Consider the following 19,099-nt stretch of genomic DNA (forward strand, 5'->3'; position numbering starts at 1 on the left):
CTACTGGTTATCTAAGTCATATTATATGAACATACAGTACACACTAGTTTTTTTTTCACACAACTAAAGCTTGTGAAAGGGCATTGATAAGAGCAATTACATTTCAGCTGTCACAGGCTTCATTGCATGTTAAATTATGCTGCACCAACGGAAAAATTAATTCAATCTTAATGAAATTACTATTGCTAAGATTTCAGACCACTATATTTTGAACAGCTTACCACGAATCACAAAAACACACAAGAAGATTTCTGAAGCAGAAGAAAACGCATAATTTTGCACTTCTCATGTAATTGAAAACAAATAAAAGAACAAGGCAGATCACACTTAAGAAATAATTATCTGTAACTGGAACATAAATAAATGTAAAGTTGTAATTCAAACTCCAAACATAATCCAATCCCTTAACATAATAACTGTTTAACAAAATTGTTGTACTTACAGTCTTTACCGTTGTAATTATGCCATACTGCATGTCTCTCTCCCACTTACGTTATTTTTCATCCAATAAACTGCACACTAAACTGAAATACTGTCAAACACAATAATAAGTCATAGATATTTTATAGCTATTATTTTCAAAATTGTTACAAGACGGAAGCTCTTTCAAAATATAATCTTTAAATAAGGTAAATGTCTTAGGTCTGTCATAATGTTAATTAATTCTAGAAGAGGGAAGTGACAAATTCTGGGAACAGTTTAAGAAAGAGTTTGGCAGAAATATTTTAATCAGTTCACTGCTCATGTACAAATATTGGAGGTTCAAGGGTTTAGTGCTTTTAAGTGAAGCTTCCAACAACATTAAGTTTTAAATAATACAAATATCACAATTCTCTTACTTTCAATTAAGTTATTTTGGTATCTGTTTTTTGTTACCAGTTCTGGAAGGAAACACAGCATTATGTTTCCTGGCTTGAAGAGATTTTATTAGAGCTTCTCCACTCCAATCCAAAGTACTTTCTAATCAGCAGACCAGTGGTTGGATTAGATCACTATCTGCTTAAGTATACAAATGCTTACATCAACAGTGAGTAAAATCAAATGGGATGCTAAATTGACAGCCAAACCAAGCCAGCATGTTTATCAAGCCCGGAGAAGGCTAAAATTATCCCACTGTCTTCACAAGTCTGAAAAGCTCTGCATCCCTAGCCAGTCAGTACAATTCTTCTTCCAAACTCTGGATATACTTATATCTCCAATTTCAGACTGAGTTACCCTAAACAGAATAGATAATGGAAATTAAAGATGTTGTTGATACATTTAATCAGACTATAATTGTCTTCAGTCTGTCTTTGTATAAAATAGCTTTTAGTAATATCTATGGTGCAAGTGAAAAATCTGTTTAATACTTCCAGCTAATATTGAAATAACTGCCCTATTTCTAAAGCAAATTGTTATGTATTAAAGTGATTTTTATTACTCTGAATACAATGATAAAAAGAAATTGATTTAGTCACCTAATTTCTTTCCCAAAGGAGATTAAAACAAAGAACATGGAAAGTAATATTAGGATCTACATAATCTCCTGAAAGCACAGATATCTGAACAGCCTAATGCAGCAAAATTGTATACAATAATGTAACATTGCATACTTAGGAATAATTTTTGTACATGTCCATTTATGTAAAAAGTAGTGGTATGGTTAAATTAATGTATGAATAACAAATTAAAATTCAAATTCTCAAAGGATTACCTCAACCATTTTCAAGAACGTGCCATATTAAAACTTCGAAAATAAAAAAAGATAAATGCTGGAAGTGGCAGTGAATGGAGAACAGAAAGAACAGAGCAAGGAAAAAGAGTGTCAAGTAATTCCATAATGTTTCCAGAATTTGCTCACAAATACTAACAGGCTTGTTTCATGCTCAGTGTAACTGGACCTGATTCAGCTACCTTCTTCAGAGTGGCAATGTTTCTTCACCAATAAATATACTTCTTATATTATGGTAAGGAACTCAGTTTAAGTCACAGATCCCAAATAAAGTATTATTTTTTAAAATTTAGTTCAAAATACTAGAATGTATTTGAACTCACTTCGGCTTTTGTGTAATATATTACAAGCATATACATTTCATAAGTTCAATTAACAAGGAACATTAAGTAAAATTTATGTAAGAACAATTTAATTGGTAACCTGGAACCAGCTGATAATTGTTAAATTTTTGTAAGAGCAATTCAATTTCATTAACTGAAACCAGTTGTTAATTGTTAAAATTTTGTAGGAACAATTCAATTCATAAACTGAAACCAGCTGATATTTGGAAAATTTTTGAGATGTTCGCAGGAATTAGATGTACCAGCCATTCAGTTTCTATGGTGTGCTAATATACGATGTAAGCTAGAAAACAAAAGTTATTATCAATTGCTACTTAACACAAATTTACACTTTCAGAGGAATTGCATAGTGTTATGATTTTGTTTGCCTACTCCCATGTTGCTTAAGAATTCAACTTGACTGTAGTTACAGTACAAGAAAACAATAAAGATGCTTCATTTAGCTTTGCTCCCAAATAAAAATGATTTTTTCCAATTTTCTGTAACTGCTCAGACACTACCTTCAAAGATAAATTTTTGATGAAAGTGTTTAATCAGCTAATACAACTTGGTGCCTTCAATCCCAATGGCTCATGGCTGTAATCCGCCCGTTGCTTAATTTAATTTTCTGCCAATGGAAGTTTTCTATTTACTGTGGTTGCAAAGCACAGAGCATCAATATGTTACACAAAATTTATCTGTTAGAATATTTAACATGCTTCAGCAGTGAGCTTAAACAGAATAGATGATTGGGGGCATGTAAATACTGCCCTCTTAAAATGTTTACTTAGATTTGTCATTATTTACTGGCTGTAGGCCAAATTACTTACTTCTGTACCTGCAGCACATTTACTGAGATATCAGGGAAGCACCACCCTGGCTGCAATTGTGCTGGTAGCCAACCCATTTCTGAAGTTTAAGACAGCATTGGAATGTGGTACTAGTAAGGTGCAACGTGGAAAAAATAAAGACCTCTAGAAACAATGTCTCAACTCAGTTGAAGAGTATGGAGATATAAGAAACTGTAACGGACCAGATCCGGTGCAAAAAAAACAAACTCCTGGAAGAACCACTGGATCAAGCAGCAACTGTAGAATCAAAGGGATGGTCGACATTTCACCTTGTGACCCTGAGTCAGTCCTGAGTTCTTCCAGCAGTTTTCTTTTGCTTAAATAAAGAGGATGCATTTTACTCTCAAACACTCTTTCTTTCTTTGAGTTTTACCTTTTCTCATACACATCATTATCTCTCTGTAGGATCATAAGCTGATAAGGACCAGCCCTGCCCTGCAGAAGCTTATCCTTTGTCAGACAGAAATGTTGCTGTGCTGGTATTGGAAGTGATGGATAAAAATGTGACAGAAGATCATCCAGCTGTCTGCTAATTGCCAATGGTAGGGTCTTAACAGGGTGCAGGGAATGGACAGTATAAAGTAAAAATTTAAAAAGATGCATTCAGGAAGTTTATTGCAACATAACTGAAGAAAATGACATACTCTCTAGACATTAGACATAATCCACCAATATAACAATAGACTCATTATTGAACATTTTAGCTGTCAGTTTAACTCAGTACCATAACTGGCAATTAACATACTCCAGTGGTCATAAGACTGAGTCGATTGGTTGGTTTGATCATGTCTTCAACGTCTACAAGTGGATGATATTCTCCCATTCCTTATAACCTTTAAGTTCACTATTAGGTAATCATGCATAGAGCATTGAAAGCTCCTAATGTGCTTTATGCATGTATGAAACAATCTTGTAGATGTGGGCCATGATAGTAGATGTACACAGCAAGATTATTTGACTAAAAATCGTGCCACCTGATATAATGTGACAAAACACTGGATGTGAGAGATAAGTTTCATTTTAATTATCAGAAAATGGATGAAAGGGAAGAGATGGAAAGCGATTAGAAAAGAACAAAGGAAAGGAAGGAACTCTGGCAACAGAAACAAGACATTTGACAGATTCTTATGAAAGCATGAGCAAGATAACAGGATGATGATCACTATAATACAAAACCCTCAATGAAATATTTCTCCACAACAATACCCACTTGAGACGAAACTGAAATAATGTAGACATTTTTGTAGACTATTCAAAAATATTACACAATGCTTTATGGAAAGCCCTCTTAGGAAATGATTTGCTTTAAATCTACACTTTGCTAAAACCTCACCAAATATACCAGCTCTAAAAAGTGTAGCATTAAAAAAAGGGTTATAAAATAATTAGAAAAAAACTAAATCTAGGTACATATTGCAAATATAAAATTAAAGAAAGCATCGCTGCACTAAACAGTACAATGGACAAAAATTCTAAACACTCCATACCTATTCTAGCTAAATACATGAATAGAATTAATCTTATTAATAAATGTTGTTGCAAGTAGTTCACAGTAACATTAGCCACAGTTTATATATTCTAAATGTAAATAAAATATATTTTTGACATTGACTACATGACGGTTTCTACAATGAGGACTCATGAGAATATTTAGTTCCTGTTCCATTTGACTACTGTATCCTATAGAAGAACAGAGACATATACCTAAGCTTCAGAGAGGATAAAAGTAGCGGCTTTTTTTTTCTGAATCTGCATGGATTGTGAAGAATACTGTTCCATCTCTTACAAACGTTGCTCATTAGAAAGCACTGTGACAGAAGTCACATGCAGACAGACCAGGAGCTGATGCAACATATATGGTAGACTACAGTGCAGAGTCAGAACAGAGAGAGGCAGAGAGGAGCCTGAGTCAGAGGAACAGAGAAGGTCTGAACAGCCACTGAATTTCTCTCAAAATGTGACTTATCCCTCTTTCTTTCGTATTGTCACATTTTGGATAATCTCCTCCCTGACCAGCAAGGAGGAGAAGGCATTTACTTACATCAAATAACCTTTCTATATACATCTCCTCATTGACCTTATCACGCAGGATATCCTGACTCTGGCGCACAAAGGTCACGTAAGCATCTGCCAAATCCATTCCAGGTTTCTGGTAAGAAAAAGAGAAATATAAAGTCACATGAGATGACTGACAATTTTTTTGTATTATTAAGTGTAAAACCCATGAATGAATTCTAAAAGCAATACCAGCTGAACTGTATGCAGCTTATTGAAATGTGAATGAGGATTCTGATGCTAATTGGCATATTGCTAAAGCAAAGCCTTTTTAATGCTATAATTACATAAATTGACACAAAGCTTTATTGAGCTATATAATCTCAAAGAAATCAGAATTCTATAATTATTTCTAAATTACAAAAAAATCTTTTAACATGTTACCTAATTTATTTTTTGTATGTATATATACCTTTCATGTCTATTTCCCTTGTTTTTGCACCTTTTAATATAAAGTGAACACAATTGTAAATGACATATTCCCAGTGGTTTATAGTCTAAATAGTCTTAATCCACATTCTGTTATGTTTTGGATCACCGTAAGGTATATCTCTTGGTCTACATTATCATCCAGCTAGGGGACTAAATGAAGTTCAATGAAATCAGTAATAGCAAGACGAAAAGTAACCATAGACCAAGCTGAAATGCCAATATAGCAGGTCAGCCTGCATGCTGAATAGCAGTGTACTATAAATAAAGCAGGGCAATCTTAAACCCCAAACTCTACTGTCTTGCTACGTCTGATTATGAATGGTGTGGGAGAAATAAAAATCTAGTGGAGGTGAGGGTGGTGTGAGGAATGAGAGTCTGTGAACATCTGACTCCTCAACAACAGTCAAGACAACTATGTGAGTGCTAAAGACTAAAGCCACAAACTCCTTGGATAGAAGTGCCAAATAGATCTCTAAGCATTTTAAAAGCCAGCCTTCGGACAAGTCAATTCACTTTTTGTGATATCAAGAAGGAGCTGGGTATACAATAATTATTATGGCTTCCATCCAAGTCTGATTAGCACAGAACCAGGTAAATCATATCCATCAAAACAGGAGAAAGCCAATTTGGCTAACTGTCAAGACAATGGTCTACTTAAACAACCATAAAACCACAGGTAGCCTTGGTGTTACCAACTTGGTGACCTATACCAGCTCTGCAATTCTACGTTTGGAGTGCACTTGGGTTTCCTGGTTTCAGAGTCTATTTCAGCATTGATGCAAAATAAATAAGTGGACCAAAAACTGAGATACCAATGGCAGCACTTGATTAAATGTGACAGCAAGGAGACCCGGTAAATGTGAATTCAATGGGAAGCAACCCTGCCCCCCCTTCTTTGGCTGAAGTTATATTTCACACTATACTTGTATTTTCCTACAATCATTTCAACTCTAGGAGATTGACATAAAAGTTTTATCAGGGCAGTGCCTAAGGCCCTGGCCAGCTTTAACTATCTTCAGTTACATCTTCAATAACTTTTCCTTCATAGCAAGACCAAAGCTGTTTAATTGTATTTGCATATAGTTGGATAATGAACCAATTCATGTCTTCATACTACAACAGCTAATTAACAATCAGACCAATCAATAAAAATAGTAATATTTATAGCACAGAAGTGCCAGATAATGACAATCAACAAGAGGGGCTCTAATGATTACACCTTGATGTGTAATAGTATAATTAACTGATCTCCATCATCAACATCCTGGAGCTGTTTCAAACAGAAACTTTATAAACAGTGCCTTTAAAAAGACAAAATCAGTGGCAATATCAGTGGGTCAGAGTTTGGTGTCCTGTGATGAATGATTTACCTCCTGACTATCAAAAGCATTTCTACCATCTATAAGACACTTCAGGACTCTAATAGAGCACTCCTTACTTTCTTGAATGTGTCCAGCTCCAGCAGTGAGATAAACTTGACACCAACTGGAACAAACAACCCATTTTGACAGCCTGACCACCACTATACTTCACACTGTTGGTACATTGTATTACAGTCTGTAAATACTAGAATTCAACACAATAATTTTGTAAGACTCTTTTGTCAGCAGCTGCCAACTATTGAAAGCCAAGGGCAGCAGTGCAATCTCCTCCAAATCAATACCATCTTGACTTAGCAATCTATCACTGCTTGTCATTGTTAACATGTGAATATCTTCATAGAAGGATGGCAACATTTCAAGGAGATGGCTCATTACCCATCTTCTCAAGGAGAAGAAGCATGAACAATAAATGCTGGTCTTGTCAATAAAACTTCCATTCCTTCAAATGAATTAAACAAAAAAAGGCATTTTAGAGAGGATTGTCTTTGGGCTACCACGTGATGTTGATCAGTTAGAAAATTGGGCAGAGCAATGGCAGATGCAGTTAATTTGATAAGGGTAAAGTTTGGAAGATCAGATAAGGGTTGGAAATGCACATTAAATGGCAGGGACCTTGGAAGTATTGATGAATGCAGGGAACTTGGGATAAAAGTCCATAGATCCCTGAACGTAGATGCAGAAGTAGAGTGGTGTCTAAGGCACATGGGATGCTTGCCTTCATCAGCAATATGAGCAGGGATGTCATATTATAAAACGTTTGTTAGGCCACTCGGAGTATTATGTCTGTTTCCACACTGCTGGAATGATACAAACATAGTGGAGAGAATGCACACGTGTTTCATCAAGATGTTGTCCAGATTGGAGAATTTCCATTACAGGACAGATTGGACAGACTAGATTTGTTTTCCCATGAATGGAGAAGGCTGAGGGATGACGTGATAGAATTATACAAAGTTGTGAGGAGAACAGACAGAGTGGGTGATGGAGGCAGGGACTCCCTCACAATGTTTAAGAAATGTTTCAATGAGTAATTGAACTGGCAAGGCATAGAAGGCTTTGTACCAAATGAGGATAAATAATATTAAGGTCTGTGTCCATTCTGTATGACTCTATTAATCTGCATCAAGAGGCAGGTCATATGATCGGGAAGAACTATTCAAATAATAGACAATGAATGGCGATTAACCTCAATGGACCAACCAGCTCTTGGCAATCAAATCATGAGCAAAATGTTCATGGACTGACCACCAGTTTATACTTGTTTCGTTTTCAATAAGGTTGAAGGGTTTCAAATCTGAAATGCACAGTGTAAATCTTAAAATTCAAACCCAGCATTTGTGGGACCAAACTTTGTAGTTGCAATAATGAGAAACTTCCAGGATTCACCATCATTCTACTGTGAAGCTTACAAGAACCTTGGTTTCCATGTCATGGGCAGGTAAGGTGGAAATCAAAGCTAGTGTCAATGCTTCACAGTTCTACTTTGCAGCCTTCCCCAAGTAAGACAGAGAGAAATAATTGAATAATATGGATACTGAAAATTATCCTTGATAGAAAGATCTGCATTCATATAGTGTCTTTTGTGTCTCAAAGTGCTTTACAGCTAAAGGAGTACTTTCGAAATGTAGCACTATTTTAATATAAATGAAAAACAAACAAGCTCCCACAACAAGTGATAATGACAAAAATCTCACAATTGAAATATTCATTCAGGGTTAAATATTTGTAATACTGCACATAACTCCTAACTTATCTTTAAATTAGTGCTATGTGATCATTTATGCCATTTAGAAGCAATTGGGGATACATTTTAATTACTCAAATAAAAATCTGCTGAAGAGCAGCACCCTTAAGTACTGCACTATAGCACTTGTGTACATGTTTTGAGCTCAAGTCTTTAAGGTGGAACATTCTGCCACTGAGGTATCCTAAAACATTCTGTATTCTTGTATAGAAATGCTCGACATCAGTTTGCAATGGATTGCTATTATTGTGAATCTATTGGCTAAGATTATTGCTTACATGCCATCATGAAATAAACAACAATGGGTAGGAATTTCTGAAGGCAGCCATGTTTGAGGACAGTACTGCTTAGCTCCTGATTGTCAGAGTCATAGGCAGAAGGTCACATTACAAGAATGTGTTAGTTCAACTCACAGGTTAAGATAGAGAGATCACATGAATTGTGCCTCTATTTGGATGGAGTCCAGATTGTGATTTGGAGAGCAACTCTTTGGCCACAGGGAGGAGGTTAAAAGGGAGCCTGGTGTTGACCTTTTCAATACAAATAACAGATAGACTCTGGTTACTGCAGCCAGACCTGTCTCTTTTCTTGAAGGCAAGCATTATTATTGTCTCTCTCAGATTCTCTAACTTTTCCTCTTCTTCTTAGATACTGGCGATGAGATTGTGGATACGTGTTTACATTTCCATAAGACCACAAGATATAGGAGCAAAATCAAGCCATTCAGCCCATCGAGTGTGCTGCACCATTTCATCACGGCTTTATTATCCCTTTAAACCCCATTCTCCTGCCTTCTCCTAAAATCTTTGACACCCTTACTAATTAAGAACCCATCAACCTCCACTTTAAATATACCCAATGGCTAGGCCATTGAATTCCAGAGGTTCACCACCCTCTGGCTAAAGAAATTCCTCCCTTTCTCGGTTCCAAAGGGACAGCCCTTGCACTCTGAGACTATGCCCTTCGTTCCGAGACTCCACCACTATGGGAAACATCCTCTCCATCTAGGCTTTCCAAAATTTGATAGGTTTCAATAAGATACCTGCTGCCATTATTCTAAACTCCAACGAGTCACATTATTCCCAGTGCGGTCTGACCAGTACCTATAAAGCCTCACCATTACATTTTAGATCTTGACAAGGATATAATTTGCTCCACAAACATTGAATTTTTTAAAACTGGAATATGGTCTTTTCAACTTCTTGTTAGTCAGGAGTTGTAGCAAGGCTGCACTAGGCAGGTTGTCAAGGGTATTCATGCCAAGAAGAGATGCATGGTTGAGGAGATCTTCAAATTGTTCTTTCCATCAGGTTCTTTCCTTTCTGTCTCTTCTTGCCTGAGACTTATGTGTTTGAGCTTTAGATGGTCTTGACATCGCTGATGAACTTGTGCATGGCATGCTTGTCATAAACTTGCCAGATGTCCTTTGTTTTTTCCTATACAGTCTGTTCCTACCAGAGTCTGCCTTCAGATGACTGTGGAGCTGCTCATTTTGTTCAAAGGTTTACTGGAATTTTACAAGCAAAATCAGCATGAATTTGCAGATAATTAGTTTCTGAATCTTCTGGTCATTCTCATCAAACCAGTTCTAAACCTTTTTGGTAAAGAAGCCAAGAGTCTGTTGAAAGTTAAGACTTCAGGACAATCCAGACGTTCTGTGGTTCCTGCTGAGAGGGGGTTATCAAGTTGACTGTCAGATCATACTGACTGTGAGGCAGTCAAAGTGTTGCCAATGCACTATCCTTGAGAGTTTCACTATTGATTTCTTTTTGCAAACATATTTCTGTTGTCATGTCACTGTATTGATGCTTTAATCAGTCCATGCCTTGCTTCTTATAAGCTTCAAAGTGAAGTGGAAACAAATGGCAAACTGTTCAACATATCACAAACCCAGCATCAGAGGTCCAGCTGGAGCCTACGTACGAACATTTGAGTCCAGGCTCCAATCCACCACTGACTTGTACACGGCCATAGATGACAAAAAATGTTATGCATTCAAAAACAGTTAAACAATGTTCCCTGAATCAGAAGCAGACTCAAGTTCAATATTACTGACATGTCGTGAAATTTATTGTTTTGTGACAGCACTGCAGTGCAAGAAATAAAAAGTACTACAAGTAACAAAAATAAAAAAATACATAGTATAAAAGAGGAAAAAAGGTAGAACATTACAATGATGGAACTTACCACACTTCAATGTGTCTCCACCATATATAGCTATCTGAGAAAAGGGTGTCAGAATCAGAATTATCACGGGCACGTGTCGTGCAATTTGTTTTGAAAAATCTCAAAACAATGCAGTGAAAAACAGCAAATTGTGCAACGTTCTTCTTTTTCTGGATGCAGAAGCTAAGCCTCTAAATTTATACATGAAGTATCTGTTCACTAAGATTTACAACTTCAACAGAGACGAGCAGGATTTTTGGAGCATTTGGCGTATTGAGCCCCACCTGCAGAGTACATTCCACTCTCTTCTCAGGTTTCCAGCGGGGGACAGGTATCGATGATAACTGATGTTTCAATGACAAACTCTGTCTTCTTCAGGGATGATGCATGGACAATTATGTAGCTTGCTAACCTTACCTTAAGTTGATTTGAAAGTTTTTTGTATTTCAGAATCAGAATTAGGTTTATTATGATTGACATACAGTATGCCATGAAATTTATTGTTTTATGGCAGCGGTACGGTGCAAGATGTAATAAAATTACTATAAGTTACAACAAAATAAATGAATCAATAGTGCAAAAGAGAAATAGGGAGGTAGTGTTCATGGCTTACTATTTTTTGTTTCCTATTCTCTTCTTGGCCTTGTATTCCCAAATCTGGAATCTCCACTACAGCTTCAAATCATTATGCTCCATCAGTTCTGCCATCATTACCACTACTAAATTTAATCCATCCAGAATCGTTGACCTTGCCTCCAGTTGCCAAGGTCTTAATCTAAAACAGTACACTCATTAAATTTCTTTTTCAAAGTATGTTTAAAACCTACTTTTTTGACTGACACATTGGTCATCTTGTTCCTCGGCTTGTTGTGTATTTTTTTTGCTTGGTAGCATGTTCTTGTGAAGCAGCTTTTTGGCCATTTTGCCTTGTTAAAGACACTGTATGTTTCAGGACATGCATGGTAATACTTGATGATGCCAGAAGATTTCAGGGACAGGAAATGTTAAGTTCTCTAGTCATTCCCTCCCATTGTATTCTAGCATAGATACACAGCCACTACCTTTGGTGTACCCAAGGATGGTGATAGAAGATACTGGGAAATTCTCTAAAATGCTCAAGTGATTTAAGTGAGACTCTGTGAAACTATTGCTTGACTTGTCAATGGCACACAACTCTAAATGAGTTGATTTGAATTTTTGCAAAATTTACTCAGCTGGTTATGTCCTTGTCGTGGGTAGACCTGATTACTAGATCAGTATCAGATTGTCTGTGTAATTTGAAAATTTGTCACACCAATTTGGTAGAATTGCTATGTTGGCAAGGATTGTTATGGGTTAACCACATGCAGTGGAGACAGAACAGGTAATGACAACGGACTTCCTTCCCTAAAGGAGCTTAGTGACCAGAAGGACTTGAAAAATGGGGCATACTCATAATTAAAAATATTACAGATAAATTTAATTAACATAATTTAAGTATGGCAGCTGCCATGTTGTCTGGATTGGCAGCTTACCACTATGATACATTTTTGATGAACATTTGCTCAGACCTCATATTTCATTTTCTACCAGGTGGCCACCTTTACAAAGTTAAGCAGCCTGACTGTTATTATTAAGCACTTGCTGCCTAAAAGCTCACAGCCGGCTATTTGAGTGGTTTTGATTGTTTTCTATGGTGAGCAACTTCCAGAAGATAATCTGTCTGTTCGGGGAAAAGATTCAGCAGGAGATTGTTCCTTAGGGCAGCTATTCTACTAACACGAAAGCTGTTGACCAAGTGTTCATGATCCCTAAAAATGATGGGATTTTTATACCAAAGATACTGATTGAAATGACGATAATAACACAATGATATTTGTTATATGGTGAATGTTTCTAATAATATTTGCAGTGATGTTGGAGGTGTAGCATCTTCAGGAAGAGGTGTCTGAACAACTCTTTCTATTTGTTTGCAAGCTCACAACACATTTATGTAGGTGCGAATTATCCTGACCTTTCCCCGCAGGTACTGTCTCATTTTTCTGAGCAAAAATGTCAGGGAAAATGAAACAAAGGCAAACAGTTCTGCTCACTGTTTTTATGATGCCTGATGCTCCAAGCTGGGGAGGTGTGGGTTACTGGGCTTGCATGTGTCATGACTGCAGATGCCAATGAGATAAGAAAAAAACTTAAAGATCTAAGAAAATGTTTGAAAATACTTGGCAGGTTAGGCAGCATCTCTGGGAAGACTAAGTTCCTTGGTCTTGCAATGCTAACTCTGTTTCTACTTCCATGGATCCTGCTCAACTTGCTGAGTGTTTTCAGTTATTTCTTTTTATAGTACAAGAATTGCATTTTAAAATATTTTTTGCAACCTTCAGACATCCATATGTATCTTTGCAGCTAGTTAAGCACTGTGCTTTGGAAGGGAAGTTAGCACTGTGATACTGAAAACAAAGAAGCGAATTTGTACAGAGGAAGCAAAAGTGTGACCGTGATTTGCATTCCTTAGTGTTTTGGATAGAGCGGAAAAAATTACCTAGAGCAGAGGAGATAAGAAATCTGTTTATCTTTAAAATAGTGCCCTGTTTGAAAGGTGACTTCTTTGACAATACAGCATCCCTTCAGTACCAAGACTGAATATCAACTTTGAAAGATATTTCAAGTGAGAAGCAAATGTGTGACCCACTGAACCACAGGTGGAGGAACTGTTTGCCTCATTGGTGCAACAAATGAATAATACTATATCTTTCCTAGTAAAATATTATGGGGAATCTGAGGCCCACTGATGTCATGGAAAATTACTCCTTATTTTCATTCCATTGAGATGTTTATAAGGAAACATGTCTTCTGCAGCCATTGAACCCTGACATCAAAGGCTCAGCACACAGCTACAGGCCCAAGAAATCAACAGTTTTATCTTTCCCTCCTCCTACTAGCACATCTATTGCTAGAGTGGGCTGAGATACATCCAAAACAGAAAATACTCCAATTCTCTTCTGAGTTGCTGCTAAGATGTCACCAACTCTGTCCTGACAGTTTATCGGCACAAGTGGCAGTAGACAGAAAAAAGCTGTATTCAGGGCATCAATGAATGCTGTTGAGATTAAAGGCCTGGAATCTGACCAGTGGAAGAACAATATTATTACATGGAAGTTTGGGAATCCAGAGCCTCAAGGCTTAAATTGGCCAAGAGCAATAATCTTGTGGTGGGAGTGGAGACTGTCTCTGTGTATTTCAAAGAGCTTATTAATAAATGACAAGGAGTGGGGGTGATGAAGACTCCTTATCCAAATTAGAAATAGGTAATAAACTCCTCATGATCCATATCATTTTCCTGAGATAGCTAGAAACTCCAGGAAGATGTTTTAGGAGTAGGTAGCAAAAATGGATAGGAGTGGGTGTAAATATTAGCCAATACCTCTTAGTCCATCTAAATATGACTGAGTAAAGTTTTAATCATATTTCAGAGAGAGCTACTATTTTTGATGGGGAAATTCAGTTTCTTTATTCATTTTCAGAATCTGGGTGTACAGACAAGGTTAGCATTTAGTGCCCAATTTGATCATTTTCTTGCAGGTTTGAGGTAGTAATTTTCTCAATCCTCTCTTTACTCTGAATCTGCTGCAAAGGCAGTGGTACCTCAGGAAAGAATCGAAGCCACAAGTGTTAACTGTTTCCAAATCCAAATGGCTGATCTTACTATTCCAAGTACAATCATTGAATTTATAGAATGGAGTTATTACTTGTGTGGGTCGTGCTACCTTCTATATTTTTTAACTAAAGTAAACTTTATTCATAATAAAAATATTTACAAGAAAAAACAATGCAATGCCTTTTCATTCTTGATTTCATAGATAATGTGTTACGTAATGCTAAATTGCATAAAAAACCGAATGGTATGTTGCCTCTCAGGTATCAGGGTCTGGGACGTCTCGGATTGCTTTCACAGCATTTTGGAGGGGGAGGGAGAACAGCCAGATGTCTTGGTACATATAGGTAGTAATGACATAGGAAGGAAAAGCAAAGAGATCCTGAAAAGAGAATTTACAGAGCTGGGCAGCAAGCTGAGAAGCAGGGTCTCTAGGGTAGTAATTTCTGGATTGCTGCTGTGCCATGCGCCAGTGAAGGTAGAAACAAGATGATCTGGCAGATTGATACGTGGCTGAGTAACTGATACAGGGGGCAGGGCTCAGGGCTCAGGGCTCAGGTTCTTGGATCGTTGGGATCTCTTTTGGGGGAGATATGACTTGTTCAAAAGTGACAGGTTGCACCTGAACCTGAGGGGGGGGGGCAATATTCTTGCAGGCAAGTTTGACAGAGCTACAGAGGAGGGTTCAAACTAACTTGGCCGGGGGGGGGGGGGGGGAACCAGAGTGAAAGGATTCAAGATAGGGCGGATGGTAGAAAAGTAAAGATAGTGCGGACTCAGGCTGTCAGAAAGGACAAAATTGCAAACAGCAGGGTGGTATCAGCCATTAGGAATGCAGAATCAGAAAGGGTAGCAAATACAGTACTTGAAGTGTTATACGTATCTCAATGTATAGAGTATATGAAATAAGATGGATGATCTTGTTGCACTATTACAGACAGTCAGCTATGATGTGGCCAACACTGAATTGTGGTTGAAGGATGGTTATAGTTGGGAGCTAACTGCCCAAAGTTACACGATGTAATGGAGGGATAGGAAGGTAGGCAGACGGTTTGGCTTGGTTCTTCCGGTAAAGAATGGCATCAAATCAGTAGAAAGATAGGATCCAAAGATGTGGAATCCTTGAGGGTTGAGTTAAGAAACTACAAGGGTAAAAGGACCCTGATGGCAGTTATATACAGGCCTCCAAACAGTAGCTGGGAGGTGGACCACAAATTACAACAGGAAATAGAAAAGGCATGTCAAAAGGGCAGTGTTATGATAGTCACGGGAAATTTCAACATGCAGGTTGATTGGGAAAATCAGGTTGGTAATGGATCTCAAGAGAGTGGGTTTGTTGAATGCCTACAAGGTGGCTTTCTAGAGCAGTTTGTTGTTTAGCCAACTAGGGGATTGGCTATGCTGGATTGGGTGTTCTGTAATGAACCAGAGGCGATTAGGGAGCTTAAAGTAAAATAACCCTGAGGAGGCAGTGATCGTAATATGATTGAGTTCAACTTGAAATTTGATAGGGAGGAAGTGAAGTCTGACTTCGAAGAATTTCAGTGGAGTAAAGGAAATTACAGTGGTATGAGAGAGGAGATGGCCAAATTAAATTGGAAGGAGATGCTGGCAGGATGACAACAGAGCAGCAATGACATGAGTTTCTCGGAAAAATGAGGAAGGTGCAGGATAGATGTATTCTAAAAACAATTAAATACTCAAATGGCAAAATAGTACAACTGTGGCTGACCAGGAAAATCAGAGTTAATGTAAAAGTGACAAGAGGGCATACAACAGCAACTAAAAGAGTCATGAGGAGGGAAGAGATGAAATATAAAAGTAAGCTAGCAAACAATAAAAGGTGGATAGTAAAAGCTTTTTCAAGTATGGAAAAAAAGCGAGATGAGAGTAGATATAGAACCACTAGAAAATATGGCCAGAGAAACAATAATGGGGAACAAGGAGATGGCAGATGAACTAAATGAGAATTTGGCATCATTCTTCACCGTGGAAGACACTAACAGTGTGCCAGATGTTGAAGGGTGTGAGGGAAGAAAAGTGAGTGTAGTTTTTATTACAAGGGAGAAGGTGCTCAAAAAGCTGAAAGACCTATGGGTACATAAGTTATCTCTACCGAAGTAGTGGTAGAGATTGTGGAGAAATTAGTAATGATCTTTCATAAATCTTTGGACTCTGGCATGGTGCCAGAGGACTGGAAAATTGCAAATGTCACTTCACTCTTTAAGAAAAGAGGAATTAGCAGCAGAAAGGAAATTATAGACCAGTTAACCTGACCTCAGTGATTAGAAAGATGTTGGAGTCAATTGTTAAGGATCAGTTTATGGAGTACTTGGTGACACAGGACAAGATAGGACAAACTCAGCATGGTTTCCTTAAGGGAAAATCTTGGCTGATGAACCTGTTAGAATTCTTTGAGGAGATTACAAGTTGGATAGATACAGGGGGTGTTGTGGAAGTTGTATATTTGGACTTTCAGAAGGCCTTTGAAAAGGCTGCTTACCAAAGAGCTCATGGTACAGGAAAATTACTGGCATGGTTAGAGCATTGGCTGATTGGTAGGAGGCAGTGGGAACAAAAGGATCCTTTTTTGGTTGGCTACCGGTGTCTAGTAGTGTTCCGTAGGGTTCAGCGCTGGGACTGCTTTTTTTAATGCTGTATATCAATGATTTAGATAATGAAATAAATGGCTTTGTTGCCATGTTTACAGATGATACAAAGATTTGTGGAGGGGCAGGTAGTGTTGAGGAATCAGGTAGGATGCAGAAGGACTTGGACAGATTAGGGGAATGGGTAAGAAAGTGGCAAATTAAATAAAATTTTGGAAAATAAATGGTCATGCACTTTGGTAGTAGAAATAAATGTCCAGAGTATTTTCTAAACAGGGAGAAAATCCAAAAATCTGAGATGTAAAGGGACTTGGGAGTCCTTGTGCAGAACACCTTAAAGGTTAACTTGCAGGTAGAGTCGGTGGTGAGGAAGGCAAATGCAACATTAGCATTCATTTCATGAGGTCTAGAATACAAGAGCAGGGGTGTGATGCTGAGGCTTTATTAGGCACTGGTGAGGCCTCAACATGAGTATTGTGAACAGTTTTGGGCCTTTCATCTTAGAAAAGATGTGTTGGCATTGGAGAGGGTTCAGAGAACCATGGGAATGAAAGGGTTAGCATACGAGGAACACTTGATGGCTCTGGGTTGTACTTGCTGGAATTTAGAAGGATGAGGGGGAATCTCAACAAAATCTTTCAAATATTGAAAGGCGTAGACAAGTAGATGAGGAAAGTATGTTTCCCATGGTGGGAGAGTCTAGGACAAGAGGGCACAGCCTCAGGATAGAAGGGTGCCCTTGCAAAACGGAGCTGCGGAGAAACTTCTTTAGCCAAAAGGTGGTGAATTTGTGGAATTTGTTGCCACATGCAGCTGTGGAGGCCAGGTCATTAGGTGTATTTAAGGCAGAGATTGAAAGGTCCTTGATTGGACATGACATCAAAGGTTACGGGAAGAAGGCTGGGGATTGGGGCTGAGAAGGGGATAAAAGGGTCAGCCATGATTGAATGGCGGAGCAGACTCGATGGGCCAAATGGTTCTAATTCTGCTCCTATATCTGATGGTCTAAAACAACAGCACTGTTACCATTCATGAGGCCCCCTGGGGTGCTACACTACTACAATTAATGAACGGCTTCCTCATCCAACCTGGCCTCTCCCTGTCCAGTAGAGAAAGAATCCTACACCATGGCCTTTCCTTACCAAACCTTGCAGTGGCTACACAATGCTTCATTGCTTCCCTCAGCATGTACTCCTGAAAAGAGCAGCTGGATCTAAATCCTGATTCTCTCCCCTTGGTCCATTTTGGAGATTATGTCCTTTAATCATGTGTGTGACATCCTGTCAAAAGCTTTCCCCTGGTCCAAGCAGACCAGACAGGCATCCAGCCCCCTGCCCTGCTTGTAGGCGACGGTATCTCTGAGCAGTGTGAGGTTGTCAAAGATCTTCATGCCAGGTACAGGTCCAAATAGTCACCTGTCCCAGAAAAGGTTTGACCCTGTTGAAGATGGCGTTGGACAGGATCTTGAAATCTAAATTCAACAGTGAAATGAGTCTCCAATTCCTGATGTCATCACTCTTCCCCTTCCGCTTTTAGATGCGGGTAATGAAGTCTGACATGCTGCCAGCTAGAAGAATAGCATTGCATGCTCCCAGCAGGCCTGGTCCCATCCAGTCCCACTGAGCAGAGTACAACTCAGCCGGTATGCTGGCACTTCCAAGAGTTTTATTTGAATCAAAGTAATGGATGGAGCCACTCAGTTCCTCCAGAGTCAGTGGTTGGTCAGGCTCTCCTATTTACTGTGATAGAGGATAGGAAGTTCTGGGAGGCTGTGCGGTCTGTGACCTTTCTGGTGTGCAGACTGGCAAAAGGAATCTGCAAACCTTTGATATGTTCATCTGTGAGGATGCTACTTAACTGTCCTCTTCCTTAAGACAGTGGATCCCTTTTGGAATGTCAGCACATTTCATCCTGTTCCACCATGCAAACGCTGGATGGGAAGATGGTCTTACAGGATTTGATAGCGAAGAGTTGGGCTTGTCAGCCCTGTCCCTTCGTCTCTTGTAAACTCCTACCTTACATCCACCCCTCCTGACAGCAGGAGAACTTGCTGCAACTTTGTCTGGAGTTTGCGCAGTTCCCTCTGACTTTGCCTTGCTTTCTAAACCCTTTTGTAGATGAAGAACCTTTTAATGTGCTCTTTGAGTGCTTCCCACCAGTGAACAGGGGAGTCAAACAGGGGTTTCATGATTCTC

At 38.5% G+C, this 19,099-nt stretch overlaps 1 protein-coding gene across 3 annotated transcripts in view; it reads right to left on the bottom strand.

The window, feature by feature from the left end:
- cadpsa (Ca2+-dependent activator protein for secretion a) overlaps positions 1-19,099 on the bottom strand; it is a 465,102-nt gene that overhangs the window by 45,104 nt on the left and 400,899 nt on the right. For all 3 annotated transcript variants that reach the window (XM_059944256.1, XM_059944255.1, XM_059944254.1), the window contains one exon: positions 4,927-5,034. In XM_059944256.1, coding sequence (XP_059800239.1) covers positions 4,927-5,034 — 108 coding nt within the window. The remainder of the gene's footprint in view (positions 1-4,926; positions 5,035-19,099) is intronic.

This window comes from Hypanus sabinus, chromosome 19, assembly GCF_030144855.1.
Source record: "Hypanus sabinus isolate sHypSab1 chromosome 19, sHypSab1.hap1, whole genome shotgun sequence".
Lineage (NCBI taxonomy): Eukaryota > Metazoa > Chordata > Chondrichthyes > Myliobatiformes > Dasyatidae > Hypanus > Hypanus sabinus.